This window comes from Rhinatrema bivittatum, chromosome 2 (assembly GCF_901001135.1).
Source record: "Rhinatrema bivittatum chromosome 2, aRhiBiv1.1, whole genome shotgun sequence".
NCBI lineage: Eukaryota > Metazoa > Chordata > Amphibia > Gymnophiona > Rhinatrematidae > Rhinatrema > Rhinatrema bivittatum.
This window is the reverse complement of record NC_042616.1, coordinates 136,322,098-136,349,751: the sequence shown is the minus strand read 5'-3', so window position 1 is coordinate 136,349,751 and position 27,654 is coordinate 136,322,098. Positions and strand designations below refer to the sequence as shown.

Here is a 27,654-nt window from a genome sequence, read left to right as displayed (position 1 = left end):
GGAAAGGTACAAAAAAATTACTGCAGCATTGAATGATAGAGTGGCCTCCATCATTTTTAAATGGAGGAAGTTCAGAACCACCAGGACTCTTCCTAGAACTGACTGCCTGCCCAAATTGAGCAATCGGGGGAGAAGGGCCTTGGTCAGGGATGTGACCAAGAACCCGATGGTAACTGTCAGAGCTCCATAGTTCCGCTGTGGAGATGGGAAAACCTTCCAGGACATCTCTGCAGCACTCCACCAATCAGGCCTTTATGGTAAAGTGGCCAGATGGAAGCCACTCCTCATTAAAAAACACAACAGCCCGCTTGTAGTTTGCCAAAAGGCACTTAAAGGACACTCAGAGCATGAGAAACAAGATTCGCTGGTCTGATGAAACCAAGATTGAACTCTTTGGCCTGAATGCCAAGTATCTTATTTGGAAGAAACCAGGCACCACTCGTCACCTAGCAAATACCATCCATACAGTGAAGCATGGTGGTGGCAGCATCATGCTGTGGGGATGTTTTTTCAACTGCAGGAACTGGGAGACTAGTCAGGATTGAGGGAAAGATAAATGGAGCAAACTATAGAGAAAGTCTTGATGAAAACTTGCTCCAGAGCGCTCTAGACTTCAGACTGGGGCGATGATTCATCTTCCTTCCAACAGGAAAACAATCCTAAGCACACAGCCAAGACAATTCAGGAGTGGCTTCGGCACAAGTCTGTAAATGTCCTTGAGTGGCCTAGCCAGAGCCTGGACTTGAACCCAATCGAGCATCTCTGGAGAGACCTGAAAATAACTGCATCGACACTCCTCTTCCAACCTGACATAGCTTGAGAGGATATGCAAAGATCAATGGGAGAAAATCTCCAAATCCAGGTCTGCCAAGATTTTAGCATCATATCCAAGACGACTTGAGGCTGTAATCGCTGCCTCAACAAAATTGCCTCAAAGTACTGAGTAAAGGGTCTGAACACTTATGTAAATGTGATATTTCAGGTTGGGGTTTTTTTGGGGTTTTTTTTTTTTTTAATTTGTACAAATTTCTACAAACCTGATTTTGCTTTGTTATTATGGGGTACTGTGTGTAAATTGAGGGAAAAATGCATATTATCCTTTTAAGAATAAGGCTATAACTAACAAAATGTAGAAAATGTGAAGGGGTCTGAATACTTTTGGAATGCACTGTATGCGCTTACTCACAGCCAGCTTCTGCCACCTCAAGAGTAGGAGTAGGCAGGGAGGAGTGGACAAGGTACATGGGGTTGTGTGTGATACATGGACATAAGAACTTGGTTGGGTAAGTGGGATTCAAGGATTATACACAAAAAGCAAAATGAAAGCTGTGCCCTTTAAACAAAATTGCTAAAACAAAAATGAGGTAGACTATACACTCTAGGTCTCAGTTTCATGTAGAAGAATTTAGACATTTCTCACCTTTTTCAAGATATGTTTTTGGGGCCCAAACTGGATCACCATCTGCATAAGGATCACTGTACTGCACTACTGCAGCCTCTTCATCCTCATAATCAACTGGTGGTGGGGGTGGAGGAGGGGGAGAATCATCAAACATTGGCATATCATCAGGTGGAGGGGGAGGGGGAGGAGTAGGACTATCAGCAACTATAAAAAAATATTCAAAAAAGTTTATTAGTATCTTATTCAAAAATGTTTATTAGTATCTACACAAGAACTACACCAGTCATGCCCTTCATCTGGTACAAGCAAGATATTTTAAAGAAAAAAAAATGTCAATCAAGGTAGAGCATGCATTAGTTACAGAAATGACATACACCAATAAGGACCAAACTTTTCCCATGTTAACAGGTGCATGCTTAGATTGCCTTCTATGTAGATTTAGTTTTTGAGCTGCATTCATGTTAGAACAGTAATTTCAATTCTACTTTGTTGCAATGGCTCTATTGAGCAGGAAAGCGGTCAATAAGACATTTTAAATAAATACAATAAATCACTTTTGAAGATCACATATATTGGATTCTCTTCTGTTGTGCTTGGCAGACAGAAAAACAACAAAACCTTGCAACAACTATGCTTCATTGAAAGCTTTTAATCAGTAAATTACTTCAGCACTTCCTATATTTAACAAAGAAAACCTCTTAACTGAGCTTTAAAGCCTCCATGCCCTCTAACTATAGCTTTACTTTACCTTAAAGGAAAATGGGACAGTCAGGAGTATTTTCATGTTATAGATATAAATAAATATACATAAAATTTCCCTCCGGCCATACTCCCAATTCTGTTAACATCTGTCCTACAGAAATAATGCACAAGATATCTGCCTTGCTCATCCAGCGCATCATTGTTTGCCTTGCTCATCCAGCGCATCATTGTTTTTTGTAACTTTCCCTCTCCCTTTTTCTGATTCACTGTATTTAAAGTTCAAGGTTCTTATTGAAAATATTGTTTTTTACGTTACGTTATGCTTTACACTCCTTGTTATTTGTAAACCGGGTTGATGTGATGCCTATCATGAAACTCGGTATAACAAAAACAATAAATAAATAAATAAATAAATCATTCCTACTGAAAGGATGCCAAAATACAAAAAAAAAAAAAGCTGGAAAAAATGCAAATTAGACAAATTAGCAAGATATAATGTAAGTCATAGACCAGCAAACAAAGATAAGTCACTATGTAAAATGACTTAGGTTATCATTAGAGCAACATTTTTTTTTTTTAAAGTGTTGCGTTCACTCAAATGTAGATTTCATGGCCATCTCCGTTGGACTTTTGCTATCATTGGCCTTTGGGATGCTGCGAACAGACAGCCATTGCATGAAAAAACTAAGAAAATATTAAATTGTAATAAAATAGCCCAACTAGATAGTTCAATATAATATTGTACTGTGTATACATGAAAATTTCTTCAGTGCATTATCTGATCTCATTGTATTGTCATGATTATACTACAAGAACCAATGAGTTCACAGCACAAATCACCTACTATTATTTCCCACTGCTTTTCATTTCTGGTCTCATACCACCTCTCCCTATTACCAACTAAATACTACACAAAGTTAAGATGTTGGACCTCTTGTCTAACAAGAAGGCTCATCAGCAGAAAAGAAGCACCAGCTGCACATCATGGATGCATTTTCTGAGTTTGTGAAAACTGAAATATTTTCAAAGTCTAAAATGAAAGGAGATTCTACAGCTTAAATATATGCAGATACTTGCTCATGTATGTATCATGCTCAAACTACTTTTTATGGATCCTATGTACACAATGGATTTCTGGTCACTATATAAAAAAATGAAGCTGATTATTCTAAAACCTAAATGTTCTCTTCAGAGGTGTAAATACACTCACACATTACAAGGTGCACCTGAAGGGATTTGGATACAAAATGTACGGTACTTGAACGTATGCATCAAAAGAGTTGCTCCTACATGTTAATTCTCTTGGCAGTCTGGCCTATGCTGGCAACAATTCCAGCTGGTAGCTTCACAGATCAAGGCTAGTTTTAAGAAGAAATCCCATACCACCAGCTTTCCTCCCATGTTCCTTTCTGCTGTCCCTCCTCTCTCAGTACATATGCTTCCCCAACAATACTACAGGCACAAGTCCACACACTTTTTACCAGGTCAGATTTGAACCAAACTATTCAGAGATGAAAACTGAATTAGCAAGCAAGAGGAATTCCTCTTTTCTAGGTCTCTTCCTGTGTGCATCATGTAAGGATATAATACCTCAGCAATGCCCCTATTCCTGTTATATTAAAAAACAAAACAAAAACCAAACACATCCACTCATGCCCAGCCCTCTAAAGGTACGTACTGACTTTAAAGTGGAAGCCTTATAAATCTCTGCCACAGACACATCCACTTTGTGAGGTTGCCACAGCTCTCATTGAGTAAGTGGTTTTAAAGCTTGAGGCCAAAAAGATCCCCACCTCAGAAACCTTGAAAAAACAAATTTTTTTCCATCCAAGAATTAGAATCTGGCTTACTCTTCTTGGCTGCCTGAAACTAAATGAACTACTCTGACATTGCCACAACATCCAGAGAATGCAAACTTCTCTACCAGTCTTGGGCTCTGGTCATAAAAGTAAGTAATACCACCTCCCACTTCAAATTAAATGGCTAATTCACTTTAGGTATGTAGCAATTAAGATAGCCTTAAGAACTGTACCTACAACCGAAGGCCTGGGTTACACAGAAGGAACCCCAGAGCCTGCAGCTGGCTGACTTCCTGCTAAATAGTTTTTCTGGGTGTGATCTATTTTGTCAAAAAAATAAAAGGAAATTTAAGTTAACAATTCCAAAGGTGGTTTTATTAGAGCCTTCAAAACCAGATTTAAAATCCAACTTGATAACAGAAATCTAAAAGGAGAGTTATACAACTTAAGCCCTCAAAATCTTTACATCTCAAGGGAAAGCCACATACCAACTGTAGAGCATGGCAATGCAAAAGCAAATTGGGCAAACTAGACAGGCCTCACTGTCTTTCGGGCCGATACAGTAAAAATGCGGGAGAGCGGGCGAATGCCCGCTCTCCTGTGCGCGCAATACAGTATCTTAATTTATTTAAATTAGGCCCGGCAGTAAAAAGAGGTGCTAGGGACACTAGCGCGTCCCTAGCGCCTCTTTTTTGACGGAAGCGGAGGCTGTCAGCGGGTTTGACAGCCGACGCTCAATTTTGCCAGCCACGGGCTCGGAAACCGGACGTTGGCAAAATTGAGCGTCTGGTTTTCGACCCATTTTAAATTTTTTTTTTAAACTTTTTTTTAAACTTTCTGAATACTAGCTAGCACTAGCTTTACCCCTTACTGAATAAGGGGTAAAGGGGTAAAGGGGTAAGGGGTAAAGCTAGTGCGTCCAAAACACGTGTCCAAATGCCGGCTAACAGTGCGCTCTGGAGCACACTGTACTGTATCGGCCCATTTATCTGCTGTAATATTTTCTGCTTCTATGTTTCTCTCCCTCCAGTTGGCCATCATACCGGTGACAGTGCTGCTACTTGCCATCTTACTGTGGCCACTGTTAAACCTTTATCAAGGCAAACCAAACAAAAAAATCAAAATTAGATTTCAAAGAGGATTTAGTCACAGAAATGTTTGTCTCCCAACACCAGAAAGCAAATTTTATCCAAATTATACTACCAGTTTTCTTTGTGGAAACCTTTTGCTACTCTGCCTAAATAGTCTTTTTACTTTAAGGAAATCCTCTCAATTTCAAAGCCATCAAGAACAGTAAACATGGGTTTTGATGAAGGATAGGCCCTGGTTGATTATAGAAGCTTGAAAGGCTCAGCTAGTCCACATACAAATTCATCTTCCAGGCTACATGAACTGTCAATGAATTGTGCTGCTCCCATCAGAATCATTGCAGTTTTGTTTATGTTGGAGACTGTCCTCATCTTCTAAGTACAGTACTATTATGGAATTCATATTTTATATATAGTATAACTATTTGTGGAAAGCCTACCTGCTCTCATTTCTATTCTTTTAGTGTGGTTTCTCCCTTGAGACAAAAGCATTTGAGAGCTGAAATACTCAGATATTCCCCATCTAAGCAAATTTCTATCTGCAGAAATTAATATTCAATTTTCTTTCAGCAAACACCTTCCTTTCTATAAATTATTTTCAAGTGAAAGTCAGAGAATGGAAAAGTTATAATTCACAGATCCTCGCCTGACATCTTCCATTGTTTTAGTAACACATTTTAATGCTGTAATATGGAATCTAGCCCATGGTAGCAGCACAGTTGTTGCCATGAAGCCTAATAAATTTAGGTACTATTCTACCATCATTGCTCTTTGAGACCAAGATCTTTTGTACTGGACCTCCACCAGCCGATTAATCTTATCTACTGGTATGTTACATTTAATTTAAAAAGTTTATAAATAGTTTTCCAGGTTTTACATTTAACTCTTCCAAAGCAATTTACAATATTATACAAAAACAAATACAATTAAAAAAAATTCACACAAATTATAGAACAAAATTATAAAAATTCAGCTTAACATAACTTCCTACTAAAATTAAAATAAAAAAAAAAATATGCTGAGTCCATCCAAATCTTTGTGATCTATAATTCAGAAAACATCAGACAAGTCTTCAACTTATTGAGAAACTGCATTAAATTAGCCTCTTCCCTGATCAATAAAGGAAGATCATTCCATAACATTGGAATAGTCATAGAAAATACCTACTCTGTATTCGTAAATGACAAAAGTAGCACATTTAAGACTAATCTGAGAAAAATTTTTCACTTAATGCACAATTAAGCTCTGGAATTTGTAGCCAGAGGATATGGTTAGTGCAGTTGGGTTCAAAAAAGGTTTGGATAAGATCTTGGAGGAGAAGTCCATTAACGGCTATTAATCAAGTTTACTTAGGGAATAGCCACTACTATTAATTGCATCAGTAGCATGGCTTCTTCTTAGTGTTTGGGTAATTGCCAGGTTCTTGTGGCCTGGTTCGGCATCTGTTGGAAACAGGATGCTGGGCTTTATGGACCCTTGGTCTGACCCAGCATGGCAGTTTCTTATGTTCTTATGTTAAATCCTTGGTGAGAAACAAACCTCACTCCCAATGAAAGAGTTCCTGAGATGGCTGGAAGCAAGACTTCTCCTGACAATCCAGACACAATCCTGCACGGATTAATACCATGTCTTTTCTATAGAAGAGGATGTTGTGCTCATCAGTAAATGTTATTATATAACCTTCACTAATTCAACTTAATAAAATTTCCTTTATATTATAGAAGCTATCATGTTTTTAACAATTTGATAAATTTTTATTAACAATTTGATACAATTCAAAAAAGTCCCTATGGACTAAACGGAAGACACCATGACCTAAATTCCTGAGAGGAGATGGAAGATGCAAAAGTCCTCATTTCACAAGGGCTAATCTCTTTCTCAATCATAAAGGGCAGATGTCGTTGAGTCTTAAAGTGCAAAGTTCATAAAATTCAATCCATCATATCTTGGAAGTGAGAACTGTTGGATTCCTTATTTAGAAGTAGAGATTCTTTGAACACTGTCACAAATTACTTATCTCCTTAATTCAAAAAGGACTGCTGGTTTTCCAACAGCGCAATAGTCTACCCAAACAGCAGATTCTACTCTCTCTTCACAAAGTAAATGGCGTAACCTTAGTTGGTGAACATGTACATCTTTTGCTAAGCTGCATCAGGACAATCTATGAATCGCCATTCAACTAAAATTAAAATCTTATTGATGTAAATTTGTAATTGACGTCATTTTACATAAGTACCTGCTTTTTTAGAGTTATTTCATTAATCTCTGGCCATGCCACCTTGAATATGCTGATTTTCTCATCTTGAAAGCTAAGCAGGGTTGGGCCTGGTTAGTATGGGATGGGAGACCACCTGGGTATACCAGGAGCTGTAGTAGTTTTGATGGCGCCATTTTTTGTCTACAGAAACTGAAGGACACGGAAGCAGTGGTTTGGTAAGAAAGACTAGTGTTGCAAAAATGAATCGTGTTATGAATGATTTTATTCGTAAGTTTGAAGTGTGAAACTGTATATACATGCATTTACATCAATAACATTGTATTTTTAATTTTAGTTGAATGACGATTCATAGATTGTTCCCTCCACCCACCCCTGCATACTACATACAACTGGGATTTAAACAATGCTAAACTGTATAGGTAGTAATACACAGTATGAATTAACTTCTTAGAATAAAGCTGATGTAAAAAGAAGAATGTGGACTTCACAATGGCTGATATGTGGGTTTCCATTGAGTGTTGGTGGTCAAAATGGACCCACAGACTACATACAGAGCCTGTTTGGTAGGTGGTCTCTGAAATATGTGGGAATAACAGAGGTCACCCAGATTGGATTAAGTTTAATTGCTGAATCATTGGGCTACTGCTGAGAGACAGTTAAGATTACCAACACTGTCATTTCTGTGTTAACACACAGCTAGATAGCATTAGGAAATAGATAACATTCAATGTTATAGGTCTGAATGTTGTGGCAGAGTGGCTGGATGTAAATGCTAAAAAAAATAAAATAACCCCCCCCCCCCCCCCCCCCCCAAAACTGATGAGGACCAAACCCTGAGGAACTCTGCACGCAAGACTTTTTTAGGGGAGAATTTATTGGCCAGTCCATCTATACCAATTTCTTGAAAGCCCAGTAACAGGTGCTGAGGATTAACAATGTTTAATGCTTGAGAGAGAGAGAGATAAGCAGAGAGCAAGTCTCCACTGCAGCCTGTGTAGAAGTGGATGTCTACTAGGGCAAGCCTCATGGATTCTCTCATGTGGCCTTTTCTGAACCCCAACTGGTAAGCGTGAAGAGTATGGGTATGATATATTCTCCATTCCTTTCCAAATAATTCCTAATATTTGATTTTTTTTTTTGGCCACCATCATCCTGGGCTGAGGATTTCAAAGTATTGACCTAAAGAACTCCGATGTCTTTTCCTGGTTGATACATTCCTAATACAGAATCCCGGACTGTGTACTTGCAGTTGAGATTACTTTTCCCTACATGTATTCCTTTGCAAATTCAATTTTATCTGTCATTTAAATTGTCTCTTAGTCTCACAATCTCCTTCTGCAGTATAGAGGCCTACAGAATGAAGATCCTGCTTCTGCAAACCCACATACCAAAGAGAGACTTAGTGGGGATGGGGGTGTGGGAAGAGGAACAGCAGCAGTAGGGATTCTAAGAAGAAAAAGGCATCATGGGAATTCTTCCTAAGACAACTGACAGTCTATCATAAAAACATAAGATTTACCATACTGGGTCAGACCAAAAGTTCCATCAAGCCCACTATCCTGTTTCTAACAGTGGCCAAACCAGGTCACAAGTTCCTAGTTAGTTAGCTTCCAAGCTGCTTTTTTCCAACTCTAACTAATAATGGTTTATGGACTTTTCCTCTAGGAACTTGTGCAAACCTTTTTTTAAACACAGTTACAATAATAGCTTTCACCGCCTCCTCTGGCAATGAATTCTGGAACTTAATTATGGTTGAGTAAAAAAATATTCTCTTATTAGTTTTAAATGTATTACCAAGTAACTTCATTGTGTGTCCCCTAGTCTTTGTATTTTTTGAAAGACTAAACTGATTGTTTACTCGTTCCAATCCACTCTTTTTAAAGACCTCCATCATATCTCCCATCAGCTGTCTCTTCTCCAAGCTGAAGAGTCCTAACCTCTTTAGCCTTTCACAGGGGAATTGTTCCATTCCCTTTATCATTTTGTTGCCCTTCTCTGTACCTTTTCTAATTCTGCTATATCTTTTTTGAGATGTGGTAGCCAGAACTGTACACAATACTCAAGATGAGGTCACACCATGGAGCGATACAAAGGCTTTATGATCTTCTCTGTTTTATTCTCCATTCCTTTCCTAATAATCCCTAGCATTCTATTTGCTTTCTTGGCTGCTGCTGCTGCACACTCAGCAGAAGATTTCAATGTATTATCAATGACGACGCCTAGATCCTTTTCCTGAATGGTGACTCCTAATATGGAACCTTGTATTATGTAGCTATAATTTAGGTTATCTTCCATAAGTGCCTCACTTTGCACTTATCCACAATAAATTTAGTTTTCCATTTGCATGCCCAGTCTCCAAGTTTCGCAATGTCTTCTTGCAATTTCTCACAATCCTCTTGTGATTTAACAACTTTTAATAATTTTGTGACATCAGCAAATTTGATCACCGCACTTATTCCCATTTTTAGGTGATTTATAAATATTAAAAAGCAGTGGTCCCAGAACAGATTCCTGGGGCACTCCACTCTTCACCTTTCTCCATTGGGAAAATTTACCATTTACCCCTACTCTTGTCTTCTATCTTTTAACTAGTTGGCAATCCACAATAGACCATTGCCCCCTATCCCATGACTTTTTAATTTCTTAATAAGTATCTCATGAGGGACTTTGTCAAATGCTTTCAGGGAATTCAGATACACTATATCAACTAGCTCACCTTTATCCATATATTTACACCTTCAAAAACCATAGCAAATTTATGAGGCAAGACTTCCCTTGGCTAAATCTCTGGTTGGTTTTGTCCCATTAAACTATGCCTATCTTTATGTTAAGCAAGTTTGCTCTTTATGATAAGAAGTGCTGTACCATACATTTACATTGTACAGACTGGTAAAGACATAATGGAATCATTTAAAACACTTGTCATGTTAATACCCACATATATACTATATTTAAAAATAAAGCATGTGCACCTGAGAAAGTAACAGTAAAAAAAAAATACGAACGATGATCAGTGACCAGTGGCAAAGGTTGTGAAAAATATTGCCTTTGAAGAACACTATTCACTTGAGAGGGCCAATACACTTTCCACTGTTGTGTGGATGTGGTCATCTATACTTAATGTGCAATATCAGTTTTTAACACCCAACACCGGAGACTTGTGAACACAGACTACCAATTATAATGTAAGAAACCAAATGTCTTTTTAGCTAAGTACTGACTCAATTTAAAATTAGACATACAAAATGATGCAAAGAAAACTTTTTACACAGTGGTCCATTCGTGGACCAGTCTATCTACTGTGCTCTATCATCTTGGTCTTGCACATATCTAATGGAACAGTGGGGAAAGCAAAAAATGGTTTAACAAAAGTTACCAATTCATGTCACAATATGTGATATATTTGTGTGTTCGTATTAAACAGTCTAATACCCAACAAGAGCGCAGTGGCTGCTTGATCAGTATAATGTTCTAAATCTTTCCTTCGGCCATAATTGCCGAAACTATTTCACAATGTACTATTATAGTGGAAAAAATGCTATATACACACACACATACACACTGCTCTCAAGTTATCATTGATTTTTGCTCTACTATACACAGAAAAAAAAGTCAGCAGTACTTGCCATTAAACTTTTATTATACCAAGGAATGAATTAATTTTTAAACAATGCAAGTCATTAGGACCACTAACATTCCTTCCTCAAGCAAAGAAGGAAACTTAGAAGGTTAGAAAGAGACGCTAGGACAAAATCTAAATATTCTAAGATTTCTACAGGTTTCTATGGTTAATATAGAAGTCACAAGTAAGTGCAACAAGGAAAATTATCAAGTGGCAAAACCAACACACACTAACAAGGAACTTTCCACAGCATCACGCCTGTGCTAGCTCATTTGTGTTAAGCTTCAACAATGATACTTGGAAAGGTGCCTAAAGTTTAAGCAGCATATAATAAATGATTTTTATTTAGAAAATTAAACTAAGAATGCGTGTGATGAAACCTTTGGGTGCCTAAGTGCATTATCCTCTTGCACTGACTACAGTATACACATATAGACTGCAGTTTTTATTTTGCAGTAAGCTCCCATTTGCTCTTGAAGCGGGATCTTGCTTGCCCAAAACTCAGATTGTTAAGGCATTGGCAACCTGAAATATGAATTTTGTTTTTCTCCCCAACATCTTTGATTGTTTTATGTGTAGGGGAGATTTGTATGTTTAAGCAATAAGCAAGCAATCAGCTTGAACTTGTCAGATTGGACAAAGCAGATGGGCTTTATAGTGCTTATATTCTGTTTCTATACATTTTTTAAATTATGCATACTTATGTTTTCTGTTTTGATACAGTGAAAATTATCAATGTTGCACTTGCTCATATAGGACTACTAATCACTGGTAATCCCGTACAGACTTTAGATTTGGTCTACAGATCTCTAGTTCCATGTTCCTGATTTAAACCTGTGATTTTGTTATACTCACTCTTATTCTATAAACTGTAGTAAAGTGATAATCTTAAACTACATCATTTCCTCCGCATCCCACATTTTTCCCCTCTTCCCCAATTTGCCCAGACAACTTTGAATTTCCTGGTCAGCCAAGGGATGAAATAAAAACTCCAAGACAGCCTTCTCGGTGCTGCTCTTTGTACTGGCAGGGACTGCTACCATAGCAGCAGCTGCTCTCTTCTTGTTTAGGCTTCATCACATCACCTCTGCAGTGTGCTTGAAACCTGCTGGCTCCATCATGCAAGGAGATTCAAAACATTGCTATGACTTGAAGGTCTGCCCAACTTTATCATTTTTTTTTTCAATACATACATTGCTGCATTTATTATTTTAAAATATATTTTTATGGTGAAATAAGGATTTTGCATGCCCAAATAGTTACTACAGCCTTTTACATCTCAAATCGTCCCTCTCAGAATATACCAAGACAGAATGCCAGTAATCATGCACGTGGCACTGAAGCATAAAACAATCCAAAAATCGGATGGCACACTGGCAGAAGCTCTTTAAACAAGGTTAGCAGGTTACACCAAAAATCATAACCTTCAAGCCGTGCATGTTATGCAAACATAGCTTCTACCCTGACAGCTCGGTATGAACTTACTGTTTTCCTGCACCCTGGCCACGAAGCCTGTGAGCGGTATCTGTGGAGTCAACTGAGGCAAAGGGGGAGGAGGGGGAGCAATAGACACTGGGAGCAGTAACAGCGCGTTGGGGAGGTAAAACAAATAAAGGGAAAGGGAGACAAACAGAAGCAGCAGTCAGTAAACAAGGACCACAAATTAAAGACCACTTCCAAACTGCAGGACCTCCTTCAACTTTACCAAGGGAAAAACAAAGTGTCGCCTTAGTTTTCACATCACTGGTATAATAAGCATCAAGTAGAAGTCTGATTTAACGAGTGGCCTTAAACGTGGCAAACAATTTGAATTCTGCTTCTAAGATAGGTTTCATTTATTCAGATTCGGTTTACTTTTCTAGGTTTTAATTATTTAACAGCATCTGCTTTTTAATAAATTCAGCTCAACAAAAATTATCCTTACAAGGCAAATATATTTGAAGGAGGTTCTATTTCTTTTAAGCAAGCAACAGTTTTAACAAAGCAATAAATTAATGGATCCCCAAGTTTGTTGAATTAATGTGCTGTTTAGTCCACTGAAACAATAAAAACGAACAGCAGTGTCTTGTGCAAAACTAAGCTCAGCTCTTTCGTTAAAAAAAAACGAAGTCGATTTCAACCCCAAGCAATTTTCTGGGAAAATACAAGGCAGCAGAAATGTGTTATGCTTAAGACGACAGATCCCACTGCACATTAAAATTAACCACCAGATTTACAAATATCAGTAAAAATGTCCACATTAAAACACTAACGGGTTAAGAAAACGGACGCTCGTAAAATTGAGAATTTTCCTAACCTCACCACTGGCAAGACCTTTTTCCCCCCCCACATTGCTGCTTTCTGTTGGTTTCTCCAACTTAATATTGCCATGATATGAAGTCAGAGGAACCACTGAAAAGCAGTAATTTCTACTTTTCTATAAGCTTTGGGGGCTCGTCAAGACAACGCCAGCTCCGGGGCTAGCAATTTTTGAAGGTAAAAATGTGCACATCAGGCAGTTTTTTATTTTGTTTTTTTTTTAAATATAAAGGGGTACTAGCTAATAGTCTCATCAACATGGCATTTATACGTGATGAGAGCTATTAGCTACATGCTGGTTTGGTCGCATGTTTTGGACATGCTAATCCCCTTATTGCATAAGGGGTTATGGACGTGTGTCCAAAACACGTGTCCAACTGCAGGTTAACCTATGTGCTAGCCTAAGAGCGTGGTATTGCATCAGCCTGTAGGATAGGGATAATCCAAAATGAATATGAATGGCCTAAGTGTTCAGACAGAGAACAGAAACACAATCTGCAAAGGTCTTGGCTAACCTAGGATTCTGACCATATTCTGCCCTTGAGGACTAGAAGTGCCAACCCTCTTCAATAAGGGCTTTATTTAATTACTAAAAGTATTGGAGAAGGTATCAAACTTTTTTTTTTTTTAATACATCAATCTGTTAACACCAAGCATTTATGAGAATACTCTGGAGTTGGAAAAACATGCAGGAATCAGCTTGCCAATCCTGTGGACTAAATTTAGGTTGATTCAGAAATTTTCTTCCTCCTCATGTAGACACCAAAACTCACAGCTGAAACAACTCTAAAGGGATATGACCTAAGTCCAAGACAAAATACTTCATTTTAAAAAATATTCCTCCCAACCTGTAGAAACAAAACACACAATCGTTGTGCCTCTATTCCTTTTGGGCTGTTTGCTGATGAAAAGCAGATACATTGGACACAGTGAAGATAACATGTTTTTGTTTTTTAGACTGAATATTCGACAAACCTAAATGCAGCTAGGTATCAATTTAGAGGATACAAATATTTGAAATACATATTGTATTTCCATTTTAGATGTAAGACTACTAGTACTGCCTCCTGCAGAAGGGGGCGGTGGGGTTCAACTGTGATCCTCAAGGGTCACAAAACCACCAGATTTCCAGCAAACCCCTCCAAAACAATCACACAGTTTATGTGCAATGGTTTTAATTTAATCGAATGACTGTGAATAGATTCATATTCTAAAATTCAGATCAGTGCATTTCTTTCAAGGTGCACAGCAGGTCTGCCCTACAATATAATTTCAAACAAAATTGACATGGATGTACCACATGTTATGATTTGGGAGGGGAGGTAAACATTTGAAAGTCTAGTTTTTTCCCATCAAACTGGTGCCACTAACTTGCTCCTAACTAAAGTGTATTAGCCTGTAATGATCGGATAACCAAACAAATTCACTTACTTTCAAATAATTTCATACTATAAATGACTGCCAAAGTACCCTCAACTTAAATATGGCCTAGAATTGCATACCCTCCAATAATGTACAGAACTCTGATATTTAACCACACTGTAGGTTTACACATTCCCAGAGTAAACATTTTAGTTCAAAAGCATGACTGCCTGAAAAATCGATTCAGTATTAACTCTCATAATCACAAATATTTTACTGTAAGTAAACTAGCCCTTAAACATTAATGCAACTTGTTTCTGTACCTTACCTTAAACAAAAACTAAGTGCAATATAAAACAGTTTTCTGCATTTCTACAGAACTCATTTATTTAAAAAAAAAATCCTTCAATTTGTGTTTTGTTAATGTTAACATTTTATGCATTTTGGTCATTTTACAGTAAGCAGCAGCATGAGTGTTGCAGAGCGAGTGTAACATGGTATGACGTACTTTGGTGTAGGACTATTTTGGAAAAACATGACTAAGCACAATGTCCTTAATTCTCTCCGCTATGTTGATTTAAAATAGGAGCCAGTCCAAAGGCTCAATGGCAGAGCTGCATACAGTCACCTGGATTTGATTTCCGTGCAGAGTCCTCCTCAAGCCAACCAGAGATGCTACAGCGACAGCGTTCGCTGGTATTGGGGGAAGACATCAACACCTAGTGGGCAGACTCTGTGCATTCATATGGGGCTCTGCAGGGCCCTGCACTATATGGTCCTGGGCAAGGACTGTGGTGGCTGGGCAAGAGTATTAAATCGGGAAAACCCCCAGATTGCTTCAAATGAAGGCTCACTAAACTTCAGCCCAATACAGTTTGGTTCGGACTGAGCTAGAAGCACAAAGGAGGAGACTGCTGGGTCCAAAAAAAAAAAAAATCCCACATTGTGAGCTGACAGCAATAGCCTTTTGCAACTGAAATGTAAATAAATAAAATTCAGTCTTCATTTTCCAGATTTACATTTCAACTAAAAGTATCTGACACAGCAGATACCGTTAGTGCTGACATATGCAAAGTCAAGGAAAACCTAGTGAATCTGAGGAATTATTTCAAGCCCTGGAATCATTTTTGCAAGTGAACAAAACAGCTGACAAGACACCAGCAAAGGGAAAGGTAAAGATCACAAATAGCATAAAAACAACCCTTAACTCATTACTTACCATATAGTTTGATGGGAGGAAAAAAAACATGTAAATCAGTGACAGGCAACAACTTCATGATCTGAATTTAGCCAAAACAGTGGCAGAATTCAAGCATAAATAAGACACACTGCAGGACCATAGTAACAGGGGGAAAGACAAGGAAGACCAGAATGAGCAAGACCTGTGACAGCACAGTAGGCAGAAACAAATGGACAGACTGGGTGGAGCAAGGGGTGCTTACCTGCCAACATCCCTGTTCCCATAAAAACAGAGCAGAGCTACCTGTAACATGCAAACTAAAGATAGTGCAGTGTTTCCCAACCAGTGTGCTGCAGCAGTCTACACTTTCTCTTTCCCCTACAACAGCTGGCCTGCAGGATATCCTCCCACCAGTAGGGGGAGTCAGAACAGCGCTTGTGTGCTGCTGCTTTCCCCTCTGCCGGCTCTCCTCTCCTTCACAATTGAAACTGCACTGGGCCCTGTAGACTCAAGTCCTGCTGGCCCCATGCAGTCCCTATTGCAGAAAGAAACGGGCAAAGGAGAAAGAAGCAGCACCAGGTAAGTGCTGCTGGAAGGGGCAGCTGAATTTGCTAGGGCAGAGGGAGGGAAGGAAAGAAAGTGCTAATGCCATGAAAGGGAGAGAGTAGGAAAGGGAAGGTGATAGAGATGATGCCAGGAAGGTGGAGGGAGAGAGCAAGGAGGGATATTGATTGTGATGATACAGGTGGGGGGGGGGGGGGAGAAAGAAGGGAGGGAAGGTAATGATGAAAGGGGTGGGAAGTGACACCAGGGGGTGAGGATAGAATAAAGGGAAGAGAAGGTGATTATGCAGGAGATAGAAGGGGGGGGGGGGGGAGTGAAGGGAAGGGGTTGGGGAGGAGAAGAAAGAAAAGAGAACAATAATGCCAAGGGAAACAGGGGATAGAGAAGGTGATGGTGTGCCATGATGAAATGAGCCCAATGCCAGGTGTGCCACAACACAAAAAAGGGTTGGGAACTACTGATAGTGGATCAAATCAATTACACAAGTGAGTCACATGACAACCACATGCACTGATAAATGATTTCCAGAGCTTCTTGGACCTCAAAGTCTATTCTGCTTATGCATGAGGCTTCCCATGCATTAGCAGATTTACAGCTATCTCAGTTTCCCATTTAGTTAAACTATGAGGTAGAAGATATACATTGGTTTGGAGAGATCCAAGATGGCGTCAGCACCTACAGCTTGAACGCCATGGCAGTTTCCTTCTGTTGATTTCTTCTAATTCATTGCCTGAAAATGCCCCATTCAGCAGGGAAAAGACGTGCAAGGGAGAAGACCTACCCTGGGGGTCACTCCGGTGGCGTCATTGACTGGCCCGATAAATGACCACGTCCGAGAGGGCTTACCATCGGGAGAGGAGTCACATCAGAAGGGAACTATGGAGGAGGTGGACGTTTCCCTACCAGACTCAGATACATCTCTGATCCCAATGTGGAGAGTAGCATCAGCAAACCCTGCTGCACTCAGGGACCTGGAAGAGAACCTGGTTACGTCACCTGCCGATGATGCAGGCTGTCAAAGAGTCCAGGCAGGGAGTTCTCCTCCGAGGAGAGGTAGTGCAGACGCCAAAGCAGCTTTGCTCGATGAGTCTTCCAGCAACGCTGCCATGGGAGAACAATCCTCGATGAATTTAAGGGGCTCTTCTAGCCCTTTGCCTTTTGGTAAGACTTGAACAGGTAATTCTAGACTCCATATGGGAGCCGATTGAAGGACTTGGGAATTTACTTATTAATCAGTTGAACTCTTTGGCCTTAAGGTCAAATGAAAATTATATGCATCTGCAAATTGTGGAAAATACTACTAAAGTCACCTCTCAGTAGATTAATGAGTTCAAGACCAGTTTAACCTCCATTAAATCTCTACAGGAATCTTATATAAAAGATAATACTTTATTAATTAAAATTAAGAACTTAGAAAATACTATCAGGGGCAGAAACCTCCGCCTTGTGAACTTCCCTAAGATGCCCTACATATCTCCAAGATATGTTTAAGAAATACCTAATGGAGATTCTTAGAATGTCTGAAGAAGCAGTCTCCCCATTATCACAGGCATTTTATTTGCCCCCATTGAGAAAGGGGAAAGAAGAAAATCAAGCTAGGACTGTTAATGAAACTCCACTTGAGTATCCTGCGGAACCTGTTACGTCTGAGTTCTTAGAGACTTCCAATTCCGCTCAAGTTACTCCAGCAAAATTAATTGTAACTTTTGTATTAGAACCTGATAGAGACTGGATATTGAAGCTCTTTTTCAGGCATAGATCAGAGTCTTTTTGCAACTTCAAGTTACAATTTTTCTTGACGTTTCTAAACAGACACAGAAGAGAAAGCAATTTTTGCTACTCAGACCAGAGGTCCTGCAAATAGGTGCCTTTTTCTTATTGAAATTCCCCTGTAAGTGTTTTATCAAGTACACGGAACTTTCATATATATTTTTTCTTCCCTCAGTTACTACAATTCCTGAGCGACAAAATTGCAATCTTTCAAGATAGTGCTGAATGAATTTCATTATTATGTCTCCCAATATAGCTGGGTATTATCTCTCCTCATTATGTTTAAATCCCCCTCTTTGAGGTGCTGATTTATTTTTTGCATATATATTTCTTGGAATTGTGGTACTGGATTCCGTTAATTGTGGACTTAAAATATGACATTTTTGGGAGAGGGATTTGCACAGATCCCTGTCGGATGAGACGTGGGATCAGATATTTTCTTGCACGAAACGGGGTCTCCCCTATTCGCAGCTGATAGAGAACAGGTACAAAGTATTATTACGTTGGTATTATACCCCATCTAGACTACATAAGTTTAAGGCAACCTATGACGACCGATGTTGGAAGGGGTGCGGGGAAGAAGGTACGTTCTATCATATGTGGTGGACATGCCCTTATCTAGTCAAATTCTGGGATGAATTGGCCCTACTCATCCGAGCAATTCTCGGGACCGCGATAGTCCTTCAACCAGAGCAGGTGTTATTGAATCTTCCGTTTGAGTTGTCACTACTACAGGGAAAACTCATTAACTATATCTTGTCTGCTGCCAAATGTCAGGTAGCCCTGGAATGGAGGTTGCCTGGTCCTATAGCCTTTGGGAAAATTCATAACAGATTGCGCACTCTCAGTTTGTTACACGACAGCGTCAACACTTTTCGAGAATGTGAAGTAGCTTCATCTCGGAGGGTATGGCAGCCATATAGAGATTGGCAAGCACGACAACATTCATAGATTCCTCATCCTCATCACAATTGTACCGCAGTTTTTATTAATTAATGCTTTCCATATACACAGTCTACTCTTATTATTACTATTACTTATTAAGCACCTGGGGGATTGGGAGGGAGGGGGGAGGGAGGGATATTGAAAGGCAAGTGTGTTGGTGTGCGAAGGTCCACGAGTTGAGCGCTAGATTGTTTTGTTACCTTACCATTATTGTATCTTGTTGACTTGTTAATGCCAAAGCTGTATTTATTAATGCACACTTTCAATAAAAATTTCAATTATAAAAAAAAAAAAAATATGACATTTTTCCTTTGTTTATATGATGTTTTGTATTGTGTTTTGAACTTCATATATTTTCCCGATAGTCACGTTTTTTCTTGATTTGTAAATTACTTAATTGCATAAATAAAAAATTAAAACAAAAAACAAAAAAAAACAAACTATGAGGTAGAAGAAAGGGGACAATACCAATAGGGAGGTGGGCAGATTTGTATGACTGATCTGTCATCTTCTACCTGGTAGATATAAAAAACTATTTTCTCTAAAGACAAACAGATCAATAGTCACACAAGTGGGAATTCCTTAGGTAAGAATGTTGCATTTGAATGAAAAAAAAAAAGGAAAACTAAGAGAATTTGTTAGAGCCATAGGGATACTAGGCTGCATAAGGAAAAGCATAACCAGAAGAAAGGAGGAGGGATATCATCTCCCCACACATTGTTGGTGAGACCTCAGCTAGAATAGTGTGTCCAATTCTGGAAGCTGTTTCTCTGAAAGGATATAGAAAGGCTGGAGGCAGTCCAGACAACAGCTATCGAAATGGTGCAGGATCGGCAATGAAAGCCATATAGCAGGTGTCCAATTCCAGTCCTCGGGGGACTGCATACCAGTCAGGTTTTCAAGATAACCCTAATGAGAAATTTTCATGCGCACTGCCACAACTGTATATAAATCAAGTGCATATATATTTGTTAGCGATATACTGATAACCAAAGAAGTTTGGTAGCCCTTGCAGACAAGAGGTGCACTAGAGGAAAGGAAAGATGGGGGTATATGATAAGAGACCTTTAAATACCTCAAAGATATAAATCAGACAAGAAGCAAATTTTATTTTTTTTTTATTTTTTTTTTTTTTAAGAGGAAAGAATGCTCTAGTGTTTCTCAAGCCAGTCCTGGAGAACCTCTTAGCCTGTCTGATTTTTCAGGATATCCATAATGATTATGCATGAGATTTGCATGCATTGCCTCCACTGCTTGCAGATCCATCTTATGCATACCTATTGTGGATATCCTGAAAACCAGAATGATTAGGGGGTAACTCCAGGTCCAGTTTGAGAAAGCAAATGTTGCTTACCTGATGTAACAGGTGTTCTCACAGGACAGCAGGATGTTAGTCCTCACAAATGGGTGACATCGAGGATGGAGCCCACCACAGAAAACTTCTGTCAAAGTTTAAACAGAACTTTGACTGGCCCCTACTGGGCATGCCCAGCAAGGCACTGACCCTGCAGCCAGCAGGGGTCTCCCTTCAGTCTGATTTTCAAAGCTACAGGCAGTGCCTAGAAAGTAAGGATAAAACGAACCCAACACCGCGGGGAGGCGGGCGGGTTTCGTGAGGACTAACATCCTGCTGTCCTGTGAGAACACCTGTTACATCAGGTAAGCAACATTTGCTTTCTCACAGGACAAGCAGGATGGTTGTCCTCACAAATGGGTGAGTACCGAGCTGAGGATGTCCCGACTTGCACCAAATGTACCCAACGGTGTGCAGCAGGCACAATAAGTGAGGAGAAATTTGGGAAAGGGCATCCGCACCCAACCGGGTAGGTGGAAGGGTGTTGGTACATCAGGTTGGAAAAAGGTTACGCAAGACAGACTGGCCGAAGATGGAGTCCTGTCTTCCAGCCTTGTCCAAACAATAATGGGCTGCAAAGGTATGGAGAGAACTCCAGGTTGCAGCTTTGCAGATGTCAGGAAGCGGCACCGATCGAAGGTGTGCCACTGACGTCGCCATGGCCCTCACAGAGTGTGCTTTAACACGGTCTTGAAAAGGAATGCCAGCTTGCTCATAGCAAAAAGAAATGCAGTCCGCCAACCAGGAAGAAAGAGCCTGCTTACCCACAGGTTGTCCCAACTTATTAGGATGGAAAGAGACGAATAATTGAGTGCTCTTCCTATGGGAAACTGTACGGTCTAGGTAAAAAGCTAGAGCTCGTTTACAGTCTAGGGTATGCAGGGTCTGCTCTCCAGAGTTGGAGTGGGGCCTGGGAAAAAAGATAGGTAGTATGATGGATTGATTGATATGAAACTCAGAAACTACCTTAGGTAAAAATTTAGGGTGAGTGCGGAGTACCGCGCGGTCCTGCAGGAGCTTAGTGTAAGGCGGATAGGTAACTAGGGCCTGTAATTCACTAACCCTGCGAGCTGAAGTAATAGCCAAAAGGAATAACACTTTCCAAGTGAGATATTTAAAGTCACAGGAGTGCAGAGGTTCGAAAGGAGGTTTCATAAGACGACCAAGAACCAGGTTAAGGTCCCAGGATGGGGCCGGAGGACGCAAGGGTGGCTTTAGATGGAGCAAGCCCTTAAGAAAGCGTGATACTAGGGGTTGTACTGAAATAGGATTACCCCCAATACCGTTATGGAAGGCGGCTACCGCACTGACATGCATTCTGATAGAAGAGGTTTTAAGACCTGATTCAGAGAGATGCCATAAATAGTCCAAGAATTTGGAGATTGGACAGGAAAGGGGATCAAGGGACTGAGAAGTGCACCATGATGTGTACCTTTTCCATTTGTATGAGTAAGACTTTCCTGTGGAAGGCTTTCGTGAAGCTATCAGGACCCGAGAAACAGAATCTGAAAGGTTGAAAGGCTGAAGGACTAACCTTTCAACATCCATGCCGTCAGGGACAAGGCTTTGAGGTTGGGATGGAGGAGGCATCCGTCGTTTTGAGTGAGCAGATGCGGGTCCTTTCCCAGAGGAATGTGCCTGCGGATGGAGAGATCCTGGAGTATTGGAAACCATACTTGGAGTGGCCAGTAAGGTGCTATCAGGATCATGGTTCCTCCGTCCTGGCGTAGCTTCACGAGAGTCTTTGACACAAGAGGGAGTGGAGGGATTGCATAGAGCAGACCGGTTGTCCACTTGAGGGAGAATGCATCCCTCGGCCGAGAGTGCTGGCTCCGAATGAGAGAGCAGTAATCGTCCACTTTGTGGTTCTGAGGGGACGCAAAGAGGTGTATGCGGGGAGAACCCCACTTGTGAAACAGAGAGGTCGCTACCAGAGGATCGAGTGACCACTCGTGTGGTTGGAAGACACAGCTCAGCTGGTCTGCCAATACATTGTCTACTCCCGGCAGGTAAGTGGCCCTGAGGTACATGGAGTGGGAGAGGGCTTCCGCCCAGATCTGCGCAGCTTCCTGACACAGAAGGAAGGAGCCTGTGCCTCCCTGCTTGTTTATGTACCACATGGCCACTTGGTTGTCCGTCTGGATTAAGATTATCTGATGAAAGAGATGATCTTTGAAAGTGCGGAGCGCATAGCGGATTGCTCGAAGTTCCAGGAAATTGATCTGGTGTTCGGCTTCCTCTTTGGACCATAACCCTTCGGTTTGAAAGTCGTCCACATGGGCTCCCCAACCGATGTGAGAAGCGTCGGTGGTTAGGATTACTTGCGGATCCGGTGGAAGAAAGGGTAAGCCCTGAAGGAGGTTGACCTGAGTCGTCCACCAGGTTAAGGATAGGCGCAGCGCTTGCGTGACTGTGACTATGGAGGACAGAGGCTGAAAAGCTTGAATCCATTGGTGTCGTAGAGTCCATTGTGTTACTCTCATGGCTAGTCGGGTCATGGGAGTGACTTGAACCGAGGATGCCATGTGCCCTAGGAGAATGAGGAACTGGCGAGCCGTGGCAGTGTTCTGAGACTGGAGCTGGCGAGCCAGGGACATTAGGGTGAGGACCCTCTGAAGAGGAAGGTAAGCCTTTGCCTGTAAGGTGTCCAAGTCTGCCCCAATGAAGGATAAGGTTTGAGACGGGACTAAGCAAGATTTCTCGTAATTGACGAGAAACCCTAAGGAAAGGAGTGTTTGAATTGTCAATTTTAGGGAGGATTGAGCTATCTGTTGGGTGGAGGCCCTGATTAGCCAATCGTCCAGGTATGGGTAGACGTGGACACCTTCCTTCCTTAGGAATGCTGCTACCACTACGAGACATTTGGTAAAGACTCGTGGGGCAGAAGCTAGACCGAAAGGGAGGACACGGTATTGATAATGGTCATGGCCTACTAGAAACCGCAGATATTTGCGATGGGATTGTGTGATCGCAATGTGGGTATAAGCGTCCTTGAGGTCGAGAGAGCACAGCCAATCCCCTCTTTGTAGCAGAGGGAGCAGTGCGCCTAGGGTTACCATTTTGAACTTCTCTTTTTGAAGGTATTTGTTGAGGGCTCGAAGGTCCAAAATGGGACGTAGTCCCCCTGATTTCTTTGGTATTAGGAAGTATCTGGAATAGAATCCCGTGCCTCGTTGAGAGGGAGGAACGGGTTCTATAGCATTTGATTGCAGAAGAAGGGATACTTCCTGTTGTAATTGAGCCAAATGGGTGGATAGACTCCACGCTTGAAGAGGCGGGGAGTCTGCCGGAAGAGTTATGAAGTTGAGGTGGTAACCCTGTGCGATAATTGTTAGCACCCACTGATCTGAGGTGATCTGCAACCAAGGTTGTAGAAAATGGTACAGTCGACCTCCTACAGGGATGTCCGGAAGAGGGGTTTGGCATGTGTTCCCTACAGGGGAGTCAAAGGCCAGCCGCAGGCCCAGGAGGAGGGGCTACAGTAGGCCTTTGTTTCCTAGGCTGACGCGGCTGAGGCCTAGTAGAGGATCGAGCTGGACGAGGCCTGGCCGATGGAGGGTAATAACGGCGTGGTCGAAAGAATGACTTCTTAGAGTCTTTCTTTTGCGGTTGCTTGGAGGTCAGCTCAGGTGGGACAGATGAGAGTTGTTTCAACGTCTCATGGTGGTCTTTTAACTCCGCCACAATCTGCTGAATTTGCTCTCCAAACAAATTATCGCCTAAGCAGGGTAAATCAGCAAGACGATCCTGAACCTCTGGGCGAAGGTTGGATGATTTTAACCAAGCCCAACGTCTGGCTGAGATGGCTGTGGCTGAAACTTTTGTGGAAGCATCGAATATGTCGTAGGCAGTCCTAATCTCGTGCTTCCCTGCCTCAAATCCCTTGTGAAGAAGGGTTTGAAGCTGCGGTTGGTATTGGTCTGGCAACGTGTCAGCATAGTCTTGCATCTGCTTAAGGATGGCTCTGTTGTACTGAGTCATGTAAAGTTGATATGAAGCTATGCGTGAAATCAACATAGCTCCATGATAGACTTTCCGTCCAACACTATCTAGGAACTTGTTGTCCCTGGTAGGTGGGGTAGAAGAGTGTGGCTTAAGACGCTTGGCCTTCTTCTGCGCGGACTCAACCACAACAGAGCGATGATCCAGTTGAGGTTTTTGGAAACCTGGTGCTGACTGGACAAGGTAGGTGGAGTCAGCTTTTTTGTTAACTGGGGACACTGATGAAGGAGATTCCCAGTTTTTCTTGAGCAGATCCAAAAACACCTGGTGTATAGGGATGGAAGCGATGATTTTTGGAGCATCCAGAAATTGAAGGAGTTCCATCATCTGGTGTCTGTCATCAGCTTCAGATTGTAGTTGAAAAGGTACAACTTCTGACATCTCTTTCACAAAATTAATGAAAGATAGATCCTCAGGAGGAGATCTTTTTCTACTCTCTGTAGGAGATGGTGGCGAAGGCAAATCTGTGTCAGAAGATGTATCATCATCATCACCCCAGGTATCGTAGGGATCAAGTGGGGCTTGTAGCCCTGATGGACCTGGCTGAGGCTCTGAAGGCATCGATGGAAACCGAGGTGGAATCGGTGCCGTAGGTGGAACCAGAAATGGCATCGATGGCTTCGGTGCTGCCGATGGAATCGGTGCCTGGCGTGGAATGGATGGAACCGAAGGATATATCGGTGGAGATATACCAGAAGGCACCGATGGAACCACCCCGGAAGGGGGAATCCGGAACGGTGTTTCTCCTGCCGATGAAAATCCAGTCGGAGACGGTGGTGTTGTCGATGGTACTGGAATCACCGATGGAAGGGCCGTCATGAGCGCCTCCATGCGGCTCAGTAGCGGTGCTAGCGCTTGTATCAACGGCTCGGTGGTCGGTTCCCTCCTCGGTGGCGAAGCCGGTGCCGGTGCCGGAGACGGTGCCGATGGAGGTTGCAATTTTTTCATCGCTTTCTCGATGGCCTCCTGGACCAGCCGGTCCAGTTCTGCCCGGAGACCAGGGGTAACCATACCCGGCTCGACGGGAGAGGGAGGCTGAGGCAGGGCCGGAGGGACCACCGTAACCGGTGGGATCACGGCCCCCGCACCCCGGGAGGGTGAGGGTTTCCTCGATGCCGGCGAACGAGACGTGGAGGGTGTCCGGTCTGTTCGCGGCTTCTTTGTCGGTGGCTCGGCTTGAGCAGAGGTCGATGGCTGTGGATCCTCGACAGGCCGAGACTTGTGCCGTCGATGGCGGTGCTTTTCCTTCCGATCCCCTCGCCCATCCGGGGAAGGGACGGGAGTCGACGGCCGAGAAGCGATCGATGGCGGACGGTCACCGGAGGGTTGACGATGATGGTACAACTTCGACGGTGCCGGTTCCGATGACGTCGATGCTATCGATGGCGTTGGGGTGGGTGCATGGAAGAGGAGCCCCATCTTCTCCATCCTGGCTTTGCGACCCTTGGGTGTCATTAAGGCACATTTGGTGCAAGTCAGGACATCATGCTCACTACCCAAACACATTACACAAACCCTGTGGGGGTCTGTGATGGACATAGTCCGGGTACAATCCGGACAACGGCGGAACCCCGTTGCCATGGCCTGAAGCCAAAATTTAGGCTGGGGATCGGTAAGTGCCAACAGGCCTCAAGGGCCAAAATCGACGGTAGTCGATGGAAAAAGGCAAAAAACTTACCGGGTTCCGTAAGATGACTAAAAATTTGTCGAAGGGAGACCCCTGAGGGGCAAATTTTCATAGGAAGTTAACTTCCAAATTCCTGTCAGGAACGTGGTTAGAGAGCTCCTTTCACCGCGTGGCAACTGCTGCGCGGAAAAAAGAAGACTGAAGGGAGACCCCTGCTGGCTGCAGGGTCAGTGCCTTGCTGGGCATGCCCAGTAGGGGCCAGTCAAAGTTCTGTTTAAACTTTGACAGAAGTTTTCCGTGGTGGGCTCCATCCTCGATGTCACCCATTTGTGAGGACAACCATCCTGCTTGTCCTGTGAGAAACATTGCTCTAAAACAAAGGAGGAGGCTCAAAGGAATAGGGCTCAGAAGCATCATTTGAAAATATTTCACAAAAAGGATGGTAGAGCCATGGAATGGAATCCCAGAGCAGGTGGTGGAGACAAAACCAGCAACAAAATTCGTAAAAAGAATGAGATAAGCCCAAAGAATTTCTTGTGATAAGAGGATGGAAAAGATGCATGGGGATAACCTGCAAGAAGCAGCAGTTACAGCAGAGAGCAGCAAACAACATGACAGAATTGGGCTTTCAAGTAGGCACTGGAGTAGCCTGCATGAAGTGGTGGTTACAGTCCTAAATGGTGGTATGACTGCATCAAGCTTCCCAGAAGGTATCTGGATATTTTGAACCATCTTGTTTAGCAGAGCTCATATGCACTCCAAATGAAGTGTCGGCTTTACTTAGGGTAGTTTGATGAACCCCAGTGACACCAACATCCATATGCTGGCTTGCAATAATTCATCTCTCCCTACTTCAGATGAGCTCAAGTCACTGGTCCAAGTAAAGAAACACATGAATTACTTAAAGGGCTTTAGAATCCTATGTCTTTTGAGGTAGGAGTACAATATATGCAGATATTCGATCATGTAGATTTGGTAAGATGCATATGAGACTAAAGCAATGCTTTCTCTCAAAACGTTCCAGAGTCTTTGACTCACATCCTGGAAGCACTAAGGGGTAGATTTTAAAAGTGCACGCGGACGAGCAGATTTTATAAAGTGCGTGTGCCGGCGCATGCATATTATAAAATCCATAGGCCAATCCGCACATGCATGCCAAACAAAACAGCCATCTTTTGTATTCATTTATTAATTTCCATGTGATACTCTGCCTTTTCCTAGGAAAGCAGTAGGCAGATTACAAAGAAAGGTGTGAATTGCAGTACATATATTGGGGTGGGGGGTGTTTAGCAAAGGGACAAAAACAAAACTGGGATTTGAATAATGCAAAACTGTATAGGTAGCAATACACAATGTACATTTTTTTTCACAGTATAAAGGAGGATGCCCAGCAACAAGAGAAACATAGCACATAAAAGCAGAATACTGTTTTCATAGTTAAGGGGGATAACTAGCAGTAAGACTGGTGGAAATACATGTTCAGGAGAAGGCTTCACTACATAGCCAGGTTTTGATTCTTTTTCAAAAAGAAGAGCAACAGGTTTCCTTGTGCAAGTCCTGGGGGCTATTTTTCCATGAGTTTGGTGCAAAAAACTGAATGCACAAAGCCTCAGATAGGCTAGCCTTACTGTAGCTACTGAAGGCACAAATACAGATAAGAGGGCTTGTTGGAAGGAACCAAGTTCCCTCATTGGGGTGTGCATGGGCAGATGAGATGAGAA

The 27,654-nt window shown here is 41.9% G+C and overlaps 1 protein-coding gene across 11 annotated transcripts in view; it reads right to left on the bottom strand.

Annotated features, from left to right (window-relative positions):
* Positions 1 to 27,654, bottom strand: part of ABI1 (abl interactor 1) — a 263,170-nt gene that overhangs the window by 6,125 nt on the left and 229,391 nt on the right. For 6 of the 11 annotated variants that reach the window (XM_029588652.1, XM_029588654.1, XM_029588659.1 and 3 more), the window contains 2 exons: positions 12,317 to 12,403; positions 1,421 to 1,606 (listed from right to left, as the gene is read on the bottom strand). In XM_029588652.1, coding sequence (XP_029444512.1) covers positions 1,421 to 1,606; positions 12,317 to 12,403 — 273 coding nt within the window. The remainder of the gene's footprint in view (positions 1 to 1,420; positions 1,607 to 12,316; positions 12,404 to 27,654) is intronic. The other 5 variants (XM_029588655.1, XM_029588657.1, XM_029588661.1 and 2 more) reach the window with 1 other exon arrangement.